The following is an 18,124-nucleotide window of genomic DNA, read 5'->3' as shown; positions in this document are numbered from 1 at the left end:
CGTATCAGATTAGCAGGTTAGGAGAATTAACGTAGCAGGTTAGGAGAATTAACGTAGCAGGTTAGGGAGAATTAACGTATCAGGTTAGGGAGAATTAACGTAGCAGGTTAGGAGAATTAACGTAGCAGGTTAGGAGAATTAACGTATCAGGTTAGGAGAATTAACGTAGCAGATTAGGAGAATTAACGTAGCAGGTTAGGAGAATTAACATAGCAGGTTAGGAGAATTAACGTAGCAGGTTAGGAGAATTAACGTAGCAGGTTAGGAGAATTAACGTAGCAGGTTAGGAGGTTAGGAGAATTAACATAGCAGGTTAGGAGAATTAACGTAGCAGGTTAGGAGAATTAACGTAGCAGGTTAGGAGAATTAACGTAGCAGGTTAGGAGAATTAACGTAGCACGTTAGGGAGAATTAACGTAGCAGGTTAGGAGGTTAGGAGAATTAACGCAGCAGGTTAGGAGAATTAACGTAGCAGGTTAGGAGAATTAACGTAGCAGGTTAGGAGAATTAACGTAGCAGGTTAGGAGAATTAACGTAGCAGGTTAGGAGAATTAACGTAGCAGGTTAGGGAGAATTAATGTAGCAGGTTGGGAGAATTAACGTAGCAGGTTAGGAGAATTAACGTAGCAGGTTGGGAGAATTAACGTAGCAGGTTGGGAGAATTAACGTAGCAGGTTAGGAGAATTAACGTAGCAGGTTAGGGAGAATTAACGTTGGCAGAATAGGAGAATTAACGTAGCAGGTTAGGAGAATTAACGTAGCAGGTTAGGAGAATTAACGTGCTGTAGCAGGTTAGGAGAATTAACGTGCTGTAGCAGGTTAGGAGAATTAACGTAGCAGGTTAGGAGAATTAACGTAGCAGATTAGGAGAATTAACATAGCAGGTTAGGAGAATTAACGCAGCAGGTTAGGAGAATTAACGTTAGGAGAATTAACGCAGCAGGTTAGGAGAATTAACGCAGCAGGTTAGGAGAATTAACGTAGCAGGTTGGGAGAATTAACGTAGCAGGTTGGGAGAATTAACGTAGCAGGTTAGGAGAATTAACGTAGCAGGTTAGGAGAATTAACGTTAGCAGGTTAGGAGAATTAACGTAGCAGGTTAGGGAGAATTAATGTAGCAGGTTAGGAGAATTAACGTAGCAGGTTAGGAGAATTAACGTGAGCAGGTTAGGAGAATTAACGTAGCAGGTTAGGAGAATTAACGTAGCAGGTTAGGAGAATTAACGTGGCAGAATAGGAGAATTAACGTAGCAGGTTAGGAGAATTAACGTAGCAAGTTAGGAGAATTAACGTAGCAGGTTAGGAGAATTAACGTGAGCAGCTTAGGAGAATTAACGTACCGTAGCAGGTTAGGAGAATTAACGTAGCAGGTTAGGAGAATTAACGGATCAGGTTAGGAGAATTAACGTAGCAGGTTAGGAGAATTAACGCAGTAGGTTAGGAAAATTAACGTAGCAGGTTAGGAGAATTAACGTAGCAGGTTAGGAGAATTAACGTAGCAGGTTAGGAGAATTAATGTAGCAGGTTAGGAGCTTAGGAGAATTAACGTAGCAGGTTGGGAGAATTAACGTAGCAGGTTAGGAGAATTAACGTAGCAGGTTGGGAGAATTAACGTGGCAGGTTAGGAGAATTAACGCAGCAGGTTAGGAGAATTAACGTAGCAGGTTAGGAGGTTAGGAGAATTAACGTAGCAGGTTAGGAGAATTAGCGTAGCAGGTTAGGAAAATTAACGTGGCAGGTTAGGAGAATTATTGTAGTAGGTTGGGAGAATTAACGCAGCAGGTTAGGAGAATTGCGTAGCAGGTTAGGAGAATTAACGTAGCAGGTTGGGAGAATTAACGTAGCAGGTTAGGAGAATTAACGTAGCAGGTTGGGAGAATTAACGTAGCAGGTTAGGAGAATTAACGTGGCAGGTTAGGAGAATTAACGTAGCAGGTTAGGAGGTTAGGAGAATTAACGCAGCAGGTTAGGGAGAATTAACGTAGCAGGTTAGGAGAATTAACGTAGCAGGTTAGGATAATTAACGTAGCAGGTTAGGAGAATTAACGTAGCAGGTTAGGAGAATTAACATAGCAGGTTAGGAGAATTAACGCAGCAGGTTAGGAGGTTAGGAGAATTAACGCAGCAGGTTAGGAGAATTAACGTAGCGTATTAGGAGAATTAACGTAGCAGGTTAGGAGGTTAGGAGAATTAACATAGCAGGTTAGGAGAATTAACGTAGGAGGTTTGGAGGTTAGGAGAATTAACGCAGCAGGTTAGGAGAATTAACGTAGCAGGTTAGGAGAATTAACGTAGGAGGTTAGGAGGTTAGGAGAATTAACGCAGCAGGTTAGGAGAATTAACATAGCAGGTTAGGAGAATTAACGTAGCAGGTTAGGAGAATTAACGCAGCAGGTTAGGAGAATTAACGTAGCAGGTTAGGAGAATTAACGTAGCAGGTTAGGAGGTTGGGAGAATTAACGTAGCAGGTTAGGAGAATTAACGTAGCAGGTTAGGAGAATTAACGTAGCAGGTTAGGAGAATGAGGTTAAGTTTAGGAAAAGGCTTAGCTAAAATGCTCTCACAGGCACAAAACGGTCTTGAGTGGCAACAAATCTGCCCAGTTAGCGGTTTGATTTCCATCCTCCCTCTCCTGTTGATACGCCCGTTAATGTTGACACACACACACACACACACACACACACACACACACACACACACACACACACACACACACACACACACACACACACACACACACACACACACACCTACCAGGGGTACACACACCTACCAGGGGGTACACACACCTACCAGGGGGTACACACACCTACCAGGGGTACTAACACCTACCAGGGGGTACACACACCTACCAGGGGTACTAACACCTACCAGGGGTACACACACCTACCAGGGGTACACACACCTACCAGGGGGTACACACACCTACCAGGGGGTGTAGGAAGCAGCGATGAAGAAGTAGATGGCCATTCTGTCACACATGTGGAAACGCTGCTCCACTAGACTGTAGAGAGACAGTTATTACACACAGTTATTACACACAGTTATTATACACACAGTTATTATACACAGTTATTATACACACAGTTATTACACACACAGTTATTATACACACAGTTATTATACACACAGTTATTATACACACAGTTATTACACACAGTTATTACACACACAGTTATTATACACACAGTTGTTACACACACAGTTATTATACACACAGTTATTATACACACAGTTATTATACACAGTTATTACACACAGTTATTACACACACAGTTATTACACACACAGTTATTATACACACAGTTATTATACACACAGTTATTACACACACAGTTATTATACACACAGTTATTATACACACAGTTATTACACACACAGTTATTACACACACAGTTATTATACACACAGTTATTACACACAGTTATTACACACACAGTTATTACACACACAGTTATTATACACACAGTTATTATACACACAGTTATTACACACAGTTATTACACACACAGTTATTATACACACAGTTATTATACACACAGTTATTACACACAGTTATTACACACACAGTTATTATACACACAGTTATTATACACACAGTTATTACACACAGTTATTACACACACAGTTATTACACACAGTTATTACACACACAGTTATTATACACACAGTTATTATACACACAGTTATTACACACACAGTTATTATACACAGTTATTATACACAGTTATTATACACACAGTTATTACACACACAGTTATTATACACAGTTATTATACACAGTTATTATACACACAGTTATTACACACAGTTATTACACACAGTTATTATACACACAGTTATTATACACAGTTATTATACACACAGTTATTATACACAGTTATTATACACACAGTTATTACACACAGTTATTACACACACAGTTATTACACACAGTTATTACACACAGTTATTACACACACAGTTATTATACACAGTTATTATACACAGTTATTATACACACAGTTATTACACACACAGTTATTATACACAGTTATTATACACAGTTATTACACACACAGTTATTACACACAGTTATTACACACAGTTATTATACACACAGTTATTATACACAGTTATTATACACACAGTTATTATACACAGTTATTATACACACAGTTATTACACAGTTATTACACACACAGTTATTACACACAGTTATTACACACAGTTATTATACACACAGTTATTATACACAGTTATTACACACACAGTTATTATACACACAGTTATTATACACAGTTATTAGACACACAGTTATTATACACACAGTTATTACACACAGTTATTACACACAGTTATTATACCCACAGTTATTACACACAGTTATTATACACACAGTTATTATACACAGTTATTATACACACAGTTATTATACACAGTTATTACACACACAGTTATTACACACAGTTATTATACACACAGTTATTACACACACAGTTATTATACACAGTTATTATACAAAGTTATTATACACACAGTTATTACACACACAGTTATTATACACAGTTATTATACACAGTTATTATACACACAGTTATTATACACAGTTATTACACACACAGTTATTATACACACAGTTATTACACACAGTTATTATACACAGTTATTATACACACAGTTATTATACACAGTTATTACACACACAGTTATTACACACACAGTTATTACACACACAGTTATTATACACACAGTTATTACACACAGTTATTATACACAGTTATTATACACACAGTTATTACACACACAGTTATTATACACAGTTATTATACACACAGTTATTACACACAGTTATTATACACACAGTTATTATACACAGTTATTATACACACAGTTATTACACACAGTTATTATACACACAGTTATTATACACAGTTATTATACACACGGTTATTACACACACAGTTATTATACACAGTTATTATACACAGTTATTATACACACAGTTATTACACACACAGTTATTACACACAGTTATTACACAGTTATTATACACACAGTTATTATACACAGTTATTATACACACAGTTATTATACACAGTTATTATACACACAGTTATTACACACAGTTATTACACACACAGTTATTACACACAGTTATTACACACAGTTATTATACACACAGTTATTATACACAGTTATTACACACACAGTTATTATACACAGTTATTAGACACACAGTTATTACAAACAGTTATTATACACACAGTTATTACACACAGTTATTACACACAGTTATTATACACAGTTATTACACACAGTTATTATACACACAGTTATTATACACACAGTTATTATACACACAGTTATTATACACAGTTATTACACACACAGTTATTATACACAGTTATTACACACAGTTATTACACACACAGTTATTATACACACAGTTATTATACACACAGTTATTATACACACAGTTATTATACACAGTTATTACACACACAGTTATTATACACAGTTATTATACACACAGTTATTATACACACAGTTATTACACACACAGTTATTATACACAGTTATTATACACACAGTTATTATACACACAGTTATTATACACACAGTTATTATACACGGTTATTACACACGGTTATTATACACAGTTATTATACACACGGTTATTACACACGGTTATTACAGTTATTATACACACAGTTATTACACACAGTTATTACACACACAGTTATTACACACACAGTTATTATACACAGTTATTACACACACAGTTATTACACAGTTATTATACACACAGTTATTATACACACAGTTATTACAGACACAGTTATTATACACACAGTTATTACACACACAGTTATTACACACAGCGTTATTACACACAGTTATTATACACAGAGTTATTACACACACAGTTATTATACACACAGTTATTACACACACAGTTATTACACACACAGTTATTATAGACACAGTTATTACACACAGTTATTACACACACAGTTATTATACACGCAGTTATTACACACAGTTATTACACACAGTTATTATACACACAGTTATTACACACAGTTATTATACACACAATTATTACACAGTTATTACACACAGTTATTATACACACAGTTATTATACACACAATTATTACACACAGTTATTACACAGTTATTACACACAGTTATTATACACACAGTTATTACACACAGTTATTACACACAGTTATTATACACAGTTATTACACACAGTTATTATACACACAATTATTACACACACAGTTATTATACACAGTTATTATACACACAGTTATTACACACAGTTATTATACACACAGTTATTATAGACACAGTTATTACACACAGTTATTATACACACAGTTATTATACACACAGTTATTATACACACAGTTATTATACATGCAGTTATTATACACACAGTTATTACACACAGTTATTACACACACAGTTATTACACACAGTTATTACACACACAGGTATTATACACACACACACAGTTATTACACACACAGTTATTACACACAGTTATTACACACAGTTATTGTACACACAGGTATTATACACAAACACAGTTATTATACACACAGGTATTATACACAAACACAGTTATTATACACACAGTTATTATACACAAGCAAAGTTATTATACACACACAGTTATTATAAAGTTATTATAAACCGTTATTATACACAGCTATCAATAAGTTATTATACAGTTATTATACAGTTATTATACAGTTATTATACACGCACAGGTATTATAAACTGTTATTACAGTTATTACACACGGTTATTATACACAAAGTTATTACACATAGTTATTATACACACACACAGTTATTATAAAAGTATTATACACAGTTATTACACAGATATTACAAACCATTATTATACAGTTATTATACACACACAGGTATTATAAACAGTTATTATACAGTTATTATACATGCAGTTATTGCACACAGTTATTACCCGGTATTATACACTCAGTTATAGTACACAGTTAATATACACGCAGTTATTATACAGTTATTATACACACAGTTATTATACAGTTATTATACACACAGGTATTATAAACAGTTATTATACACACAGGTATTATAAACAGTTATTATAGTTATTGTACACACAGCTATTACACAGTTATTATACACAATTATTATACAGTTAATATACACAGTTATTATACACAATTATTATACAGTTAATATACACAGTTATTATACACAGTTATTACAGTTATTATACACAGTTACTATACACACACAGTTATTATACACAGTTATTACAGTTATTATACACAGTTACTATACACACACAGTTATTATACACAGTTATTACAGTTATTATACACAGTTACTATACACACACAGTTATTATACACAGTTATTACAGTTATTATACACAGTTACTATACACACACAGTTATTATACACACACACACACAGTTATTATACCCACAGTTATTACACACAGTTATTATACTGTGACGACCCTCCCACTCTGATACGACCCTCCCACTCTGATACGATCCTCCCACTCTGATACGACCCTCCCACTCTGATACGACCCTCCCACTCTGATACGATCCTCCCACTCTGATACGACCCTCCCACTCTGCGACGACCCTCCCACTCTGATACGATCCTCCCACTCTGATACGACCCTCCCACTCTGATACGACCCTCCCACTCTGATACGACCCTCCCACTCTGATACGACCCTCCCACTCTGCGTCGACCCTCCCACTCTGATACGACCCTCCCACTCTGATACGACCCTCCCACTCTGCGATGACCCTCCCACTCTGATACGACCCTCCCACTCTGATACGACCCTCCCACTCTGCGACGACCCTCCCACTCTGATACGACCCTCCCACTCTGATACCGACCCTCCCACTCTGATACGACCCTCCTACTCTGATACGACCCTCCCATTCTGATACGACTCTGCGACGACCCTCCCACTCTGATACGACCCTCCCACTCTGATACGACCCTCCCACTCTGATACGACTCTGCGACGACCCTCCCACTCTGATACGACCCTCCCACTCTGATACGACTCTGCGACGACCCTCCCACTCTGATACGACCCTCCCACTCTGATACGACCCTCCCACTCTGATACGACCCTCCCACTCTGATACGACCCTCCCACTCTGATACGACCCTCCCACTCTGCGACGACCCTCCCACTCTGATACGACCCTCCCACTCTGCGACGACCCTCCCACTCTGTCTGACGACCCTCCCACTCTGATACCGACCCTCCCACTCTGATACGTCCCTCCCACTCTGATACGACCCTCCCACTCTGATACGACCCTCCCACTCTGATACGACCCTCCCACTCTGATACGTCCCTCCCACTCTGATACGACCCTCCCACTCTGATACGACCCTCCCACTCTGATACGACCCTCCCACTCTGCGACGACCCTCCCACTCTGATACGACCCTCCCACTCTGCGACGACCCTCCCACTCTGTCTGACGACCCTCCCACTCTGATACGACCCTCCCACTCTGATACGTCCCTCCCACTCTGATACGACCCTCCCACTCTGATCCGACCCTCCCACTCTGATACGACCCTCCCACTCTGATACGACCCTCCCACTCTGCGATGACCCTCCCACTCTGATACGACCCTCCCACTCTGATACGACCCTCCCACTCTGCGACGACCCTCCCACTCTGATACGACCCCTCCCACTCTGCGACGACCCTCCCACTCTGATACGACCCTCCCACTCTGATACGACCCTCCTACTCTGATACGACCCTCCCACTCTGATACGACCCTCCCACTCTGATACGACCCTCCCACTCTGCGATGACCCTCCCACTCTGATACGACCCTCCCACTCTGATACGACCCTCCCACTCTGATACGACCCTCCCACTCTGCGACGACCCTCCCACTCTGATACGACCCTCCCACTTTGTCTGACGACCCTCCCATTCTGATACGACCCTCCCACTCTGCGACGACCCTCCCACTCTGATACGACCCTCCCACTCTGATACGACCCTCCCACTCTGATACGACCCTCCCACTCTGATACGATCCTCCCACTCTGATACGACCCTCCCACTCTGTCTGACGACCCTCCCACTCTGATACGACCCTCCCACTCTGTCTGACGACCCTCCCACTCTGTCTGACGACCCTCCCACTCTGCGACGACCCTCCCACTCTGATACGACCCTCCCACTCTGTCTGACGACCCTCCCACTCTGCGACGACCCTCCCACTCTGTCTGACGACCCTCCCACTCTGATACGACCCTCCCACTCTGTCTGACGACCCTCCCACTCTGATACGACCCTCCCACTCTGTCTGACGACCCTCCCACTCTGATACGACCCTCCCACTCTGTCTGACGACCCTCCCACTCTGCGACGACCCTCCCACTCTGTCTGCCAAATTCTTCCTCTTTGCTCTTGTTTTCCTTAATAGGATGTCTGTGGGTCGGAGCCGGGAGGGTCGTCAGCGACATGGGACAGACCTGGGATCGGGTGTGTCCCGGGATAAATACACCTTTCCCCCATTCATTGAGGAGACTTTCTCCACGCAGACACACTGTTGGATTTTGGTTGTGCCATTTCTGTGGGAGGGAGGGGCTGCGCTTAGGGAGGCTGGAGGAGGGGCCATCGCGTGCACCATCTGTGGCCGCAGAGGGCACACTGCCGGTCGGTTCTGGGTTGGTCCCTCTGGGAGTCGAGGCAGCAGGCAGAGCACTCTGGCGTCACCCCAGGTGAGTCTGCACCACTCTCATCCAGAGTCCTCTGTTGTCCACCTGTTTGTACCTGTTTGTTTTCCTGAGTTTTCCCAGCATAAGGCGCTCGTCGTTTCAGGCACGGCTGGGAATTTTATCGACAGAGCGTTCGCCCTTAGTTTAGGGATCCCCGTTATTATTCCTGTGGTTAGACCTTTCCCGGTACACGCTCTGGATAGTCGACCATTAGAGTCCGGGCTAATCAGGGAAGCCACCATCTCCCCTGGCCATGGTGACGCAAGGGGGTCACGAGGAGAAGATCAGTCTCTTCCTCATTGACTCTCCTGCATTTCCCGTGGTGCTAGGCCTTTCCTGGTTGGCTCGTCATAACCCCACCATTTCCTGGCAACAGAGGGCTCTCACGGGGTGGTCGCGAGAGTGCTCGGGGAGGTGTGTAGGGGTTTCCGTTGGTGCTACCACGGTGGAAAGTCCAGACCAGGTCTCCACCGTGCGCATCCCCCTGAATCTGCCGATTTGGCTCTCGCCTTCTCCAAGAAGAAGGCGACTCAATTACCACCCCATCGACGGGGGGATTGTGCGATAAATCTCCTGGTAGACGCTGCACTTCCCAGGAGTCACGTGTATCCTCTGTCGCAAGCAGAGACGGCGGCTATGGAGACATATGTCTCTGATTCCCTGCGTCAGGGGGACATTCGGTCCTCCACTTCACCCGCCACCTCGAGTTTCTTTTTGGTGAAGAAGAAGGACGCAGGTTTACGCCCCGTGCATTGACTATCGAGGTCTCAATCAAATCCCGATGAGGTACAGTTACCCGCTACCTCTCATCGCCACGGCGATTGAGTCAATGCACGGGGCGCGCGTCTTCACTAAACTGGATCTCAGGAGCGCGTACAACCTGGTGCGTATTCAGGAGGGAGACGAGTGGAAGACGGTGTTTAGTACAACCTTTAGGGCATTATGAGTACCTCGTCATGCCGTACGGGTTGATGAACGCTCCATCAGTCTTCCAATCCTTTGTGGACGAGATCTTCAGGGACCTGCACGGGCAGGGTGTAGTGGTGTATATCGACGACATTCTGATATACTCCGCTACACGCGACGAGCATGTGTCTCTGGTACGCAGGGTGCTGGGTCATGACCTGTACGTCAAGGCTGAGAAATGCCTGTTCTTCCAACAGTCCGTCTCCTTCCTAGGGTACCGCATTTCCACCTCAGGGGTGGAGATGGAGAGTGATCGCATTTCAGCCGTGCGTAATTGGCCGACTCCCACCACGGTAAAGGAGGTGCAGAGGTTTTTAGGGTTTGCCAACTACTACCGGAGGTTTATCCTGTCAGGGATTTCTTCGTCGGAGGACGATATAGCGAAATCATCGTCGGAAAAAGATTACCAAAATGCAGCAGGGTTGTGATAGTTCATTTTTGAACATTTAATAAACTCAAAAACGAACATACAAAAATAACAAAACGAACTCGCGATTTACAGACAGTCCTGTTAGGCTCACACACGCTAAACACGAAACAATCTCCCACAAATACACAGACAAACACACCCAACTAATATAGGACTTCCAATCAAAGGCAACACCACACAGCTGCCTTCAATTGGAAGTCCACCCCAATTAACTCAACATAGAAACAGATCAACCAGACTACACATAGAAATACATCAACATAGACCATAACTCAAAACCCGGAAATAATAAATCAAACGCCCTCCTAACTAACACACCACCCTGAACCACATAAAACAAATACCCTCTGCCACGTCCTGACCAAACTAAAATGACAATTAACCCTTATACTGGCCAGGACGTGACATATCCGGGGTTTTGGCCAGGTGGCTGCTCCCATTACCTCACTGCTGAAGGGGGGTCCTGTACGTCTGCAGTGGTCGGCTGAGGCGGACAGGGCTTTTGGGCACCTGAGAACTCTGTTTACCTCGGCTCCCGTGCTGGCCCATCCGGATCCCTCTTTGGCGTTCATAGTGGAGGTGGACCCGTCTGAGGCTGGGATAGGAGCTATGCTCTCTCAGCGCTCAGGCACGCCAACGAAGCTCCGCCCCTGTGCTTTCTTCTCGAAGAAGCTCAGCCCGACGGAGCGAAACTATGACGTGGGGGACCGGGAGCTGTTGGCTGTCGTCAAGGCTTTGAAGGCATGGAGACATTGGCTTGAGGGGGCTAAACAACCTTTTCTCATCTGGACTGACCACCGCAATCTGGAGTACATCCGGGCAGCGAGGAGACTGAATCCTCATCAGGCAAGGTGGGCCATGTTCTTTACCCGTTTTGTGTTTACCATGTCCTACAGACCAGGTTCCCAGAATATGAAGGCAGATGCACTGTCCCGGCTGTATGACACAGAGGAGCGGCCCCTGGATCAGACTCCCATACTCCCGGCCTCCTGCCTGGTATCGCCGGTCATGTGGGAGCTGGACGTGGACATTGAGCAGGCGTTGCGTACAGAGCCCGCTCCCCCTCCAGTGTCCCGTCGAGGCGTCTGTACGTCCCGTCTGCTGTCCGTGACCAGTTGATCTATTGGGTCCACAAGTCCTCTGGTCATCCGGGGATCGGTCGGACAGTGAGCTGTCTGACTGGGAAGTACTGGTGGCCCACTTTGGCTAAGGACGTGAGGGTTTATGTTTCCTCTTGCTCGGTGTGCACCCAGTGCAAGTCTCCTAGGCACCTGCCCAGAAGTAAGTTACAACCCTTACCCGTTCCACAACGGCCGTGGTCGCACCTATCGGTAGATTTCCTTAACGATCTTCCTCCCTCACAGGGTAACACCGCAATCCTGGTCGTTGTGGATCGTTTTCTAAGTGCTGTCATCTCCTCCCTTTACCCGGTCTCCCTACGGCCCTACAGACTGCGGAGGCCCTGTTTACACACGTCTTCCGGCACTACGGGGTGCCTGAGGACATAGTGTCTGATCGGGGTCCCCAGTTCACGTCGAGGGTCTGGAGGGCGTTCATGGAACAACTGGGGTCTCGGTCAGCCTTACCTCAGGGTTTCACCCAGAGAGTAATGGGCAGGTGGAGAGAGTAAACCAGGATGTGGGTAGGTTTCTGAGGTCCTATTTCCAGGACTGGCCGGGGAGTGGGCAGCGTTCGTGCCCTGGGCAGAGATGGCCCAGAAATCGCTCCGCCACTCCTCCACTAACCTTACCCCCTTCCAGTGCGTACTGGGGTATCAGTCAGTTCTGGCTCCTTGGCATCAGAGTCAGACCGAGGCTCCTGCGGTGGACGACTGGTTCTGGCGTGCGGAGGAAACATGGGACGCCGCCCATGTCCACCTTCAGCGCGCCTCGCTGCGTCAGAAAGTGGGCGCAGACCGTCACCGCAGTGAGGACCGGGTCTGGCTCTCGACCCGAAACCTGCCCCTTCGCCTGCCCTGCCGGAAGCTGGGCCCACGGTTTGTGGGGCCATTCAAAGTCCCGAGGAGACTGAACGAGGTGCGTTACAGGTTACCGCTTCCCCCCGATTACCGTATTAACCCCTCGTTCCATGTGTCTCTCCTCAGGCCGGTGGTGGTTGGTCCGCTCCAGGAATCTGAGGTGCGGGAGGTTCCTCTGCCCCCTCTGGACATCGAGGGGGCGCCCCGGCGTACTCTGTTCGTTCCATCCTGGATTCGAGACGTCGGGCGGGTGGCCTTCAGTACCTCATGGAGTGGGAGGGGTACGGATCGGAGGAGAGGCGCTGGGTTCCGGTGGCGGATGTGTTGGACCCTGAACTGCTGCGCGAGTTCCACCGTCGCCGGCCGGATCGCCCTGCGCCTCGCCCTCTGGGTCGTCCCCGAGGTCGGTGCCAACGCGCTGCTGGAGCCACGGGGGGGGGGGGGGTACTGTCACGACTTCCGCTGAAGTCGGCTCCTCTCCTTGTTCGGGCGGCGTTCGGCGGTCAATGTCACCGGCTTTCTAGGCCATCGCCGCTCCATTTGTTTTGTCTTGTTCCCTGCACACCTGGTTTTCATTCCCTAATCACACAGCATGTATTTATTCCTCTGTTCCCCTCCATGTCTTTGTGTGAGATTGTAATTGTTACGTGTTTCGTGTGTACCAGGCTGGGTTTTTGTCCGTTAGTATTGGGAAACACTGACAGACTCTCAGAACATAGACAACCAGGATCCTTCAGTATATGGAAACACTAAAAGAATCCAGACTGACAACGTTTAAACACCAAATAACGTAGAGCAGAAATAGGCCGATACCCGCTAATTATCATAATCCAGGAAAAAAAAAACGTTAAATTCTACAACCACCTAAAAGGAAGCGATTCCCAAACCTTCCATAACAAAGCCATCACCTACAGAGAGATGAACCTGGAGAAGAGTCCCCTAAGCAAGCTGGTCCTGGGGCTCTGTTCACAAACACAAACAGACCCCACAGAGCCCCAGGACAGCAACACAAACAGACCCCACAACCAAATCATGTGAAAATAAAAAATATATTTACTTTGGAAAGAATTAACAAAAAAACAGAGCAAACTAGAATGCTATTTGTCCCTAAACAGAGAGGACACAGAGGCAGAATACCTGACCACTGTGACTGACCCAAACTTAACAGACGCTTTGACAGGTTATATCCTGCCTGTTTGGCCCTGTCCGGGGGTATCATCGGATGGGGCCACAGTGTCTTCTGATCCCTCCTGTCTCAGCCTCCAGTATTTATGCTGCAGTAGTTTATGTGTCGGGGGGCTAGGGTCAGTCTGTTACATCTGGAGTATTTCTCTTGTCTTGTCCGGTGTCCTGTGTGAATTTAAATATGCTCTCTCTAATTCTCTCTTTCTCTCTTTCTGTCTTTCTCTCGGAGGACCTGAGCCCTAGGACCATGCCTCAGGACTACCTGGTATGATGACTCCTTGCTGTCCCCAGTCCACCTGGCCGTGCTGCTGCTCCAGTTTCAACTGTTCTGCCTGCGGCTATGGAACCCTGACCTGTTCACCGGACGTGCTTGTTGCACCCTCGACAACTACTATGATTATTATTATTTGACCATGCTGGTCATTTCATGAACATTTTAACATCTTGACCATGTTCTGTTATAATATCCACCCTGCACAGCCAGAAGAGGACTGGCCACCCTCATAGCCTGGTTCCTCTCTAGGTTTCTTCCTAGGTTTTTGGCCTTTCTAGGGAGTTTTTCCTAGGGAGTTTTTCCTAGCCACCGTGCTTCTTTCACATGCATTGCTTGCTGTTTGGGGTTTAAGGCTGGGTTTCTGTACAGCACTTTGAGAATATCAGCTGATGTACGAAGGGCTATATAAATACATTTGATTTGATTTGACTATGTACTGTGAGCATAGCCTTGCTATTGAGAAAGGTCACTGTTGGCTCTCAAGAGAAGACAGGCTATGTGCAACACTGCCCACAAAATGAGGTGGAAACTGAGCTGCCACTTCCTAACCTCCTGCCCAAATGTATGACCATATTAAAGACACATATTTCCCTCAAATTACACAGATCCACAAAGAATTAGAAAACAAACCCAATTTTGATAAACTCCCATATCTACTGGGTGAAATACCACAGAGTTTAATCACAGCAGCAAGATGTGTGACCTGTTGCCGCAAGAAAAGGTCAACCAGTGAAGAACAAACACCATTGTAAATACAACCCATATTTATGTTTATTTATTTTCCCTTTTGGACTTTAACTATTTGCACATCGTTACAACACTGTAGACATGACATGACATCTGAAATGTCTCTCTATTCAGAGATACTAACCGGAGGTGTCTGATCAGAGATACTAACCGTCTGATCAGAGATACTAACCGTCTGATCAGAGATACTAACCGTCTGATCAGAGATACTAACCGGAGGTGTCTGATCAGAGATACTAACCGGAGGTGTCTGATCAGAGATACTAACCGTCTGATCAGAGATACTAACCGTCTGATCAGAGATACTAACCGGAGGTGTCTGATCAGAGATACTAACCGTCTGATCAGAGATACTAACCGTCTGATCAGAGATACTAACCGGAGGTGTCTGATCAGAGATACTAACCGTCTGATCAGAGATACTAACCGTCTGATCAGAGATACTAACCGGAGGTGTCTGATCAGAGATACTAACCGTCTGATCAGAGATACTAACCGGAGGTGTCTGATCAGAGATACTAACCGGAGGTGTCTGATCAGAGATACTAACCGGAGGTGTCTGATCAGAGATACTAACCGGAGGTGTCTGATCAGAGATACTAACCGTCTGATCAGAGATACTAACCGGAGGTGTCTGATCAGAGATACTAACCGGAGGTGTCTGATCAGAGATACTAACCGGAGGTGTCTGATCAGAGATACTAACCGGAGGTGTCCGATCAGAGATACTAACCGTCTGATCAGAGATACTAACCGTCTGATCAGAGATACTAACCGGAGGTGTCTGATCAGAGATACTAATCGTCTGATCAGAGATACTAACTGTTTGATCAGAGATACTAACCGGAGGTGTCTGATCAGAGATACTAACCGTCTGATCAGAGATACAAACTGGAGGTGTCTGATCAGAGATACTAACCGTCTGATCAGAGATACTAACCGGAGGTGTCTGATCAGAGATACTAACCGTCTGATCAGAGATACTAACCGGAGGTGTCTGATCAGAGATACTAACCGTCTGATCAGAGATACTAACCGAGGTGTCTGATCAGAGATACTAACCGGAGGTGTCTGATCAGAGATACTAACCGTCTGATCAGAGATACTAACCGGAGGTGTCTGATCAGAGATACTAACCGTCTGATCAGAGATACTAACCGTCTGATCAGAGATACTAACCGGAGGTGTCTGATCAGAGATACTAACCGGAGGTGTCTGATCAGAGATACTAACCGGAGGTGTCTGATCAGAGATACTAACCGTCTGATCAGAGATACTAACCGGAGGTGTCTGATCAGAGATACTAACCGGAGGTGTCTGATCAGAGATACTAACCGGAGGTGTCTGATCAGAGATACTAACCGGAGGTGTCCGATCAGAGATACTAACCGTCTGATCAGAGATACTAACCGTCTGATCAGAGATACTAACCGGAGGTGTCTGATCAGAGATACTAACCGTCTGATCAGAGATACTAACTGTTTGATCAGAGATACTAACCGGAGGTGTCTGATCAGAGATACTAACCGTCTGATCAGAGATACAAACCGGAGGTGTCTGATCAGAGATACTAACCGTCTGATCAGAGATACTAACCGGAGGTGTCTGATCAGAGATACTAACCGTCTGATCAGAGATACTAACCGGAGGTGTCTGATCAGAGATACTAACCGTCTGATCAGAGATACTAACCGGAGGTGTCTGATCAGAGATACTAACCGGAGGTGTCTGATCAGAGATACTAACCGTCTGATCAGAGATACTAACCGGAGGTGTCTGATCAGAGATACTAACCGTCTGATCAGAGATACTAACCGTCTGATCAGAGATACTAACCGGAGGTGTCTGATCAGAGATACTAACCGGAGGTGTCTGATCAGAGATACTAACCGGAGGTGTCTGATCTTCCAGGCCACGGTGTGAAACAGAGTGGAGGAGATGAATAGACCGCTAAGCCCCGCCCCGTACAACCAGGCAGCAGCAGCCTGCCATTGGTCCACAGACAGGAAGTAGAGTACAGACCCGCCCACCAGGCTGGGGATGATCCAGACCTGTGGAGGATCATGGGTAAACAAGGCATTGTGGGTAGAACCAGAGATAAACAGATGAATCTGTAGATAGGTGGTGTGTGTAACTCACTCCATGGGTGGCACAGTTCGCGGCATGTTCATAGTCTGTAGGTCGATATCTCTCACTGGATGGAACTCTGCCATTCATGAACCTGGAAAACACACAACCAGGATACTGCTGAACACAACCAGGATACTGCTGAACACAACCTGGATACTGCTGAACACTACCAGGATACTGCTGAACACAACCAGGATACTGCTGAACACAACCAGGATACTGCTGAACACAACCAGGATACTGCCATTCAACCAGGATACTGCTGAACACAACCTGGATACTGCTGAACACTACCAGGATACTGCTGAACACAACCAGGATACTGCTGAACACAACCTGGATACTGCTGAACACTACCAGGATACTGCTGAACACAACCTGGATACTGCTGAACACTACCAGGATACTGCTGAACACAACCAGGATACTGCTGAACACATCCAGGATACTGCTGAACACAACCAGGATACTGCTGAACACAACCAGGATACTGCTGAACACAACATGGATACTGCTGAACACAACCAGGATACTGCTGAACACAACCAGGATACTGCTGAACACAACCAGGATACTGCCATTCAACCAGGATACTGCTGAACACAACCAGGATACTGCTGAACACAACCAGGATACTGCTG

The 18,124-nt window shown here is 44.9% G+C and overlaps 1 protein-coding gene across 1 annotated transcript in view; it reads right to left on the bottom strand.

Annotated features, from left to right (window-relative positions):
• LOC123731683 (monocyte to macrophage differentiation factor 2-like) overlaps positions 1-18,124 on the bottom strand; it is a gene marked incomplete at its 5' end in the record, with an annotated part of 28,884 nt that overhangs the window by 1,807 nt on the left and 8,953 nt on the right. Inside the window, 3 exons of the mRNA XM_045711077.1 lie at positions 2,930-3,004; positions 17,244-17,404; positions 17,493-17,574. Of these exons, the coding sequence (XP_045567033.1) occupies positions 2,930-3,004; positions 17,244-17,404; positions 17,493-17,574 (318 nt within the window). The remainder of the gene's footprint in view (positions 1-2,929; positions 3,005-17,243; positions 17,405-17,492; positions 17,575-18,124) is intronic.

This window comes from Salmo salar, unplaced genomic scaffold, assembly GCF_905237065.1.
Source record: "Salmo salar unplaced genomic scaffold, Ssal_v3.1, whole genome shotgun sequence".
NCBI lineage: Eukaryota > Metazoa > Chordata > Actinopteri > Salmoniformes > Salmonidae > Salmo > Salmo salar.
Note: the sequence above shows the minus strand (reverse complement) of the source record. Positions and strands in the feature narration are given on the sequence as shown.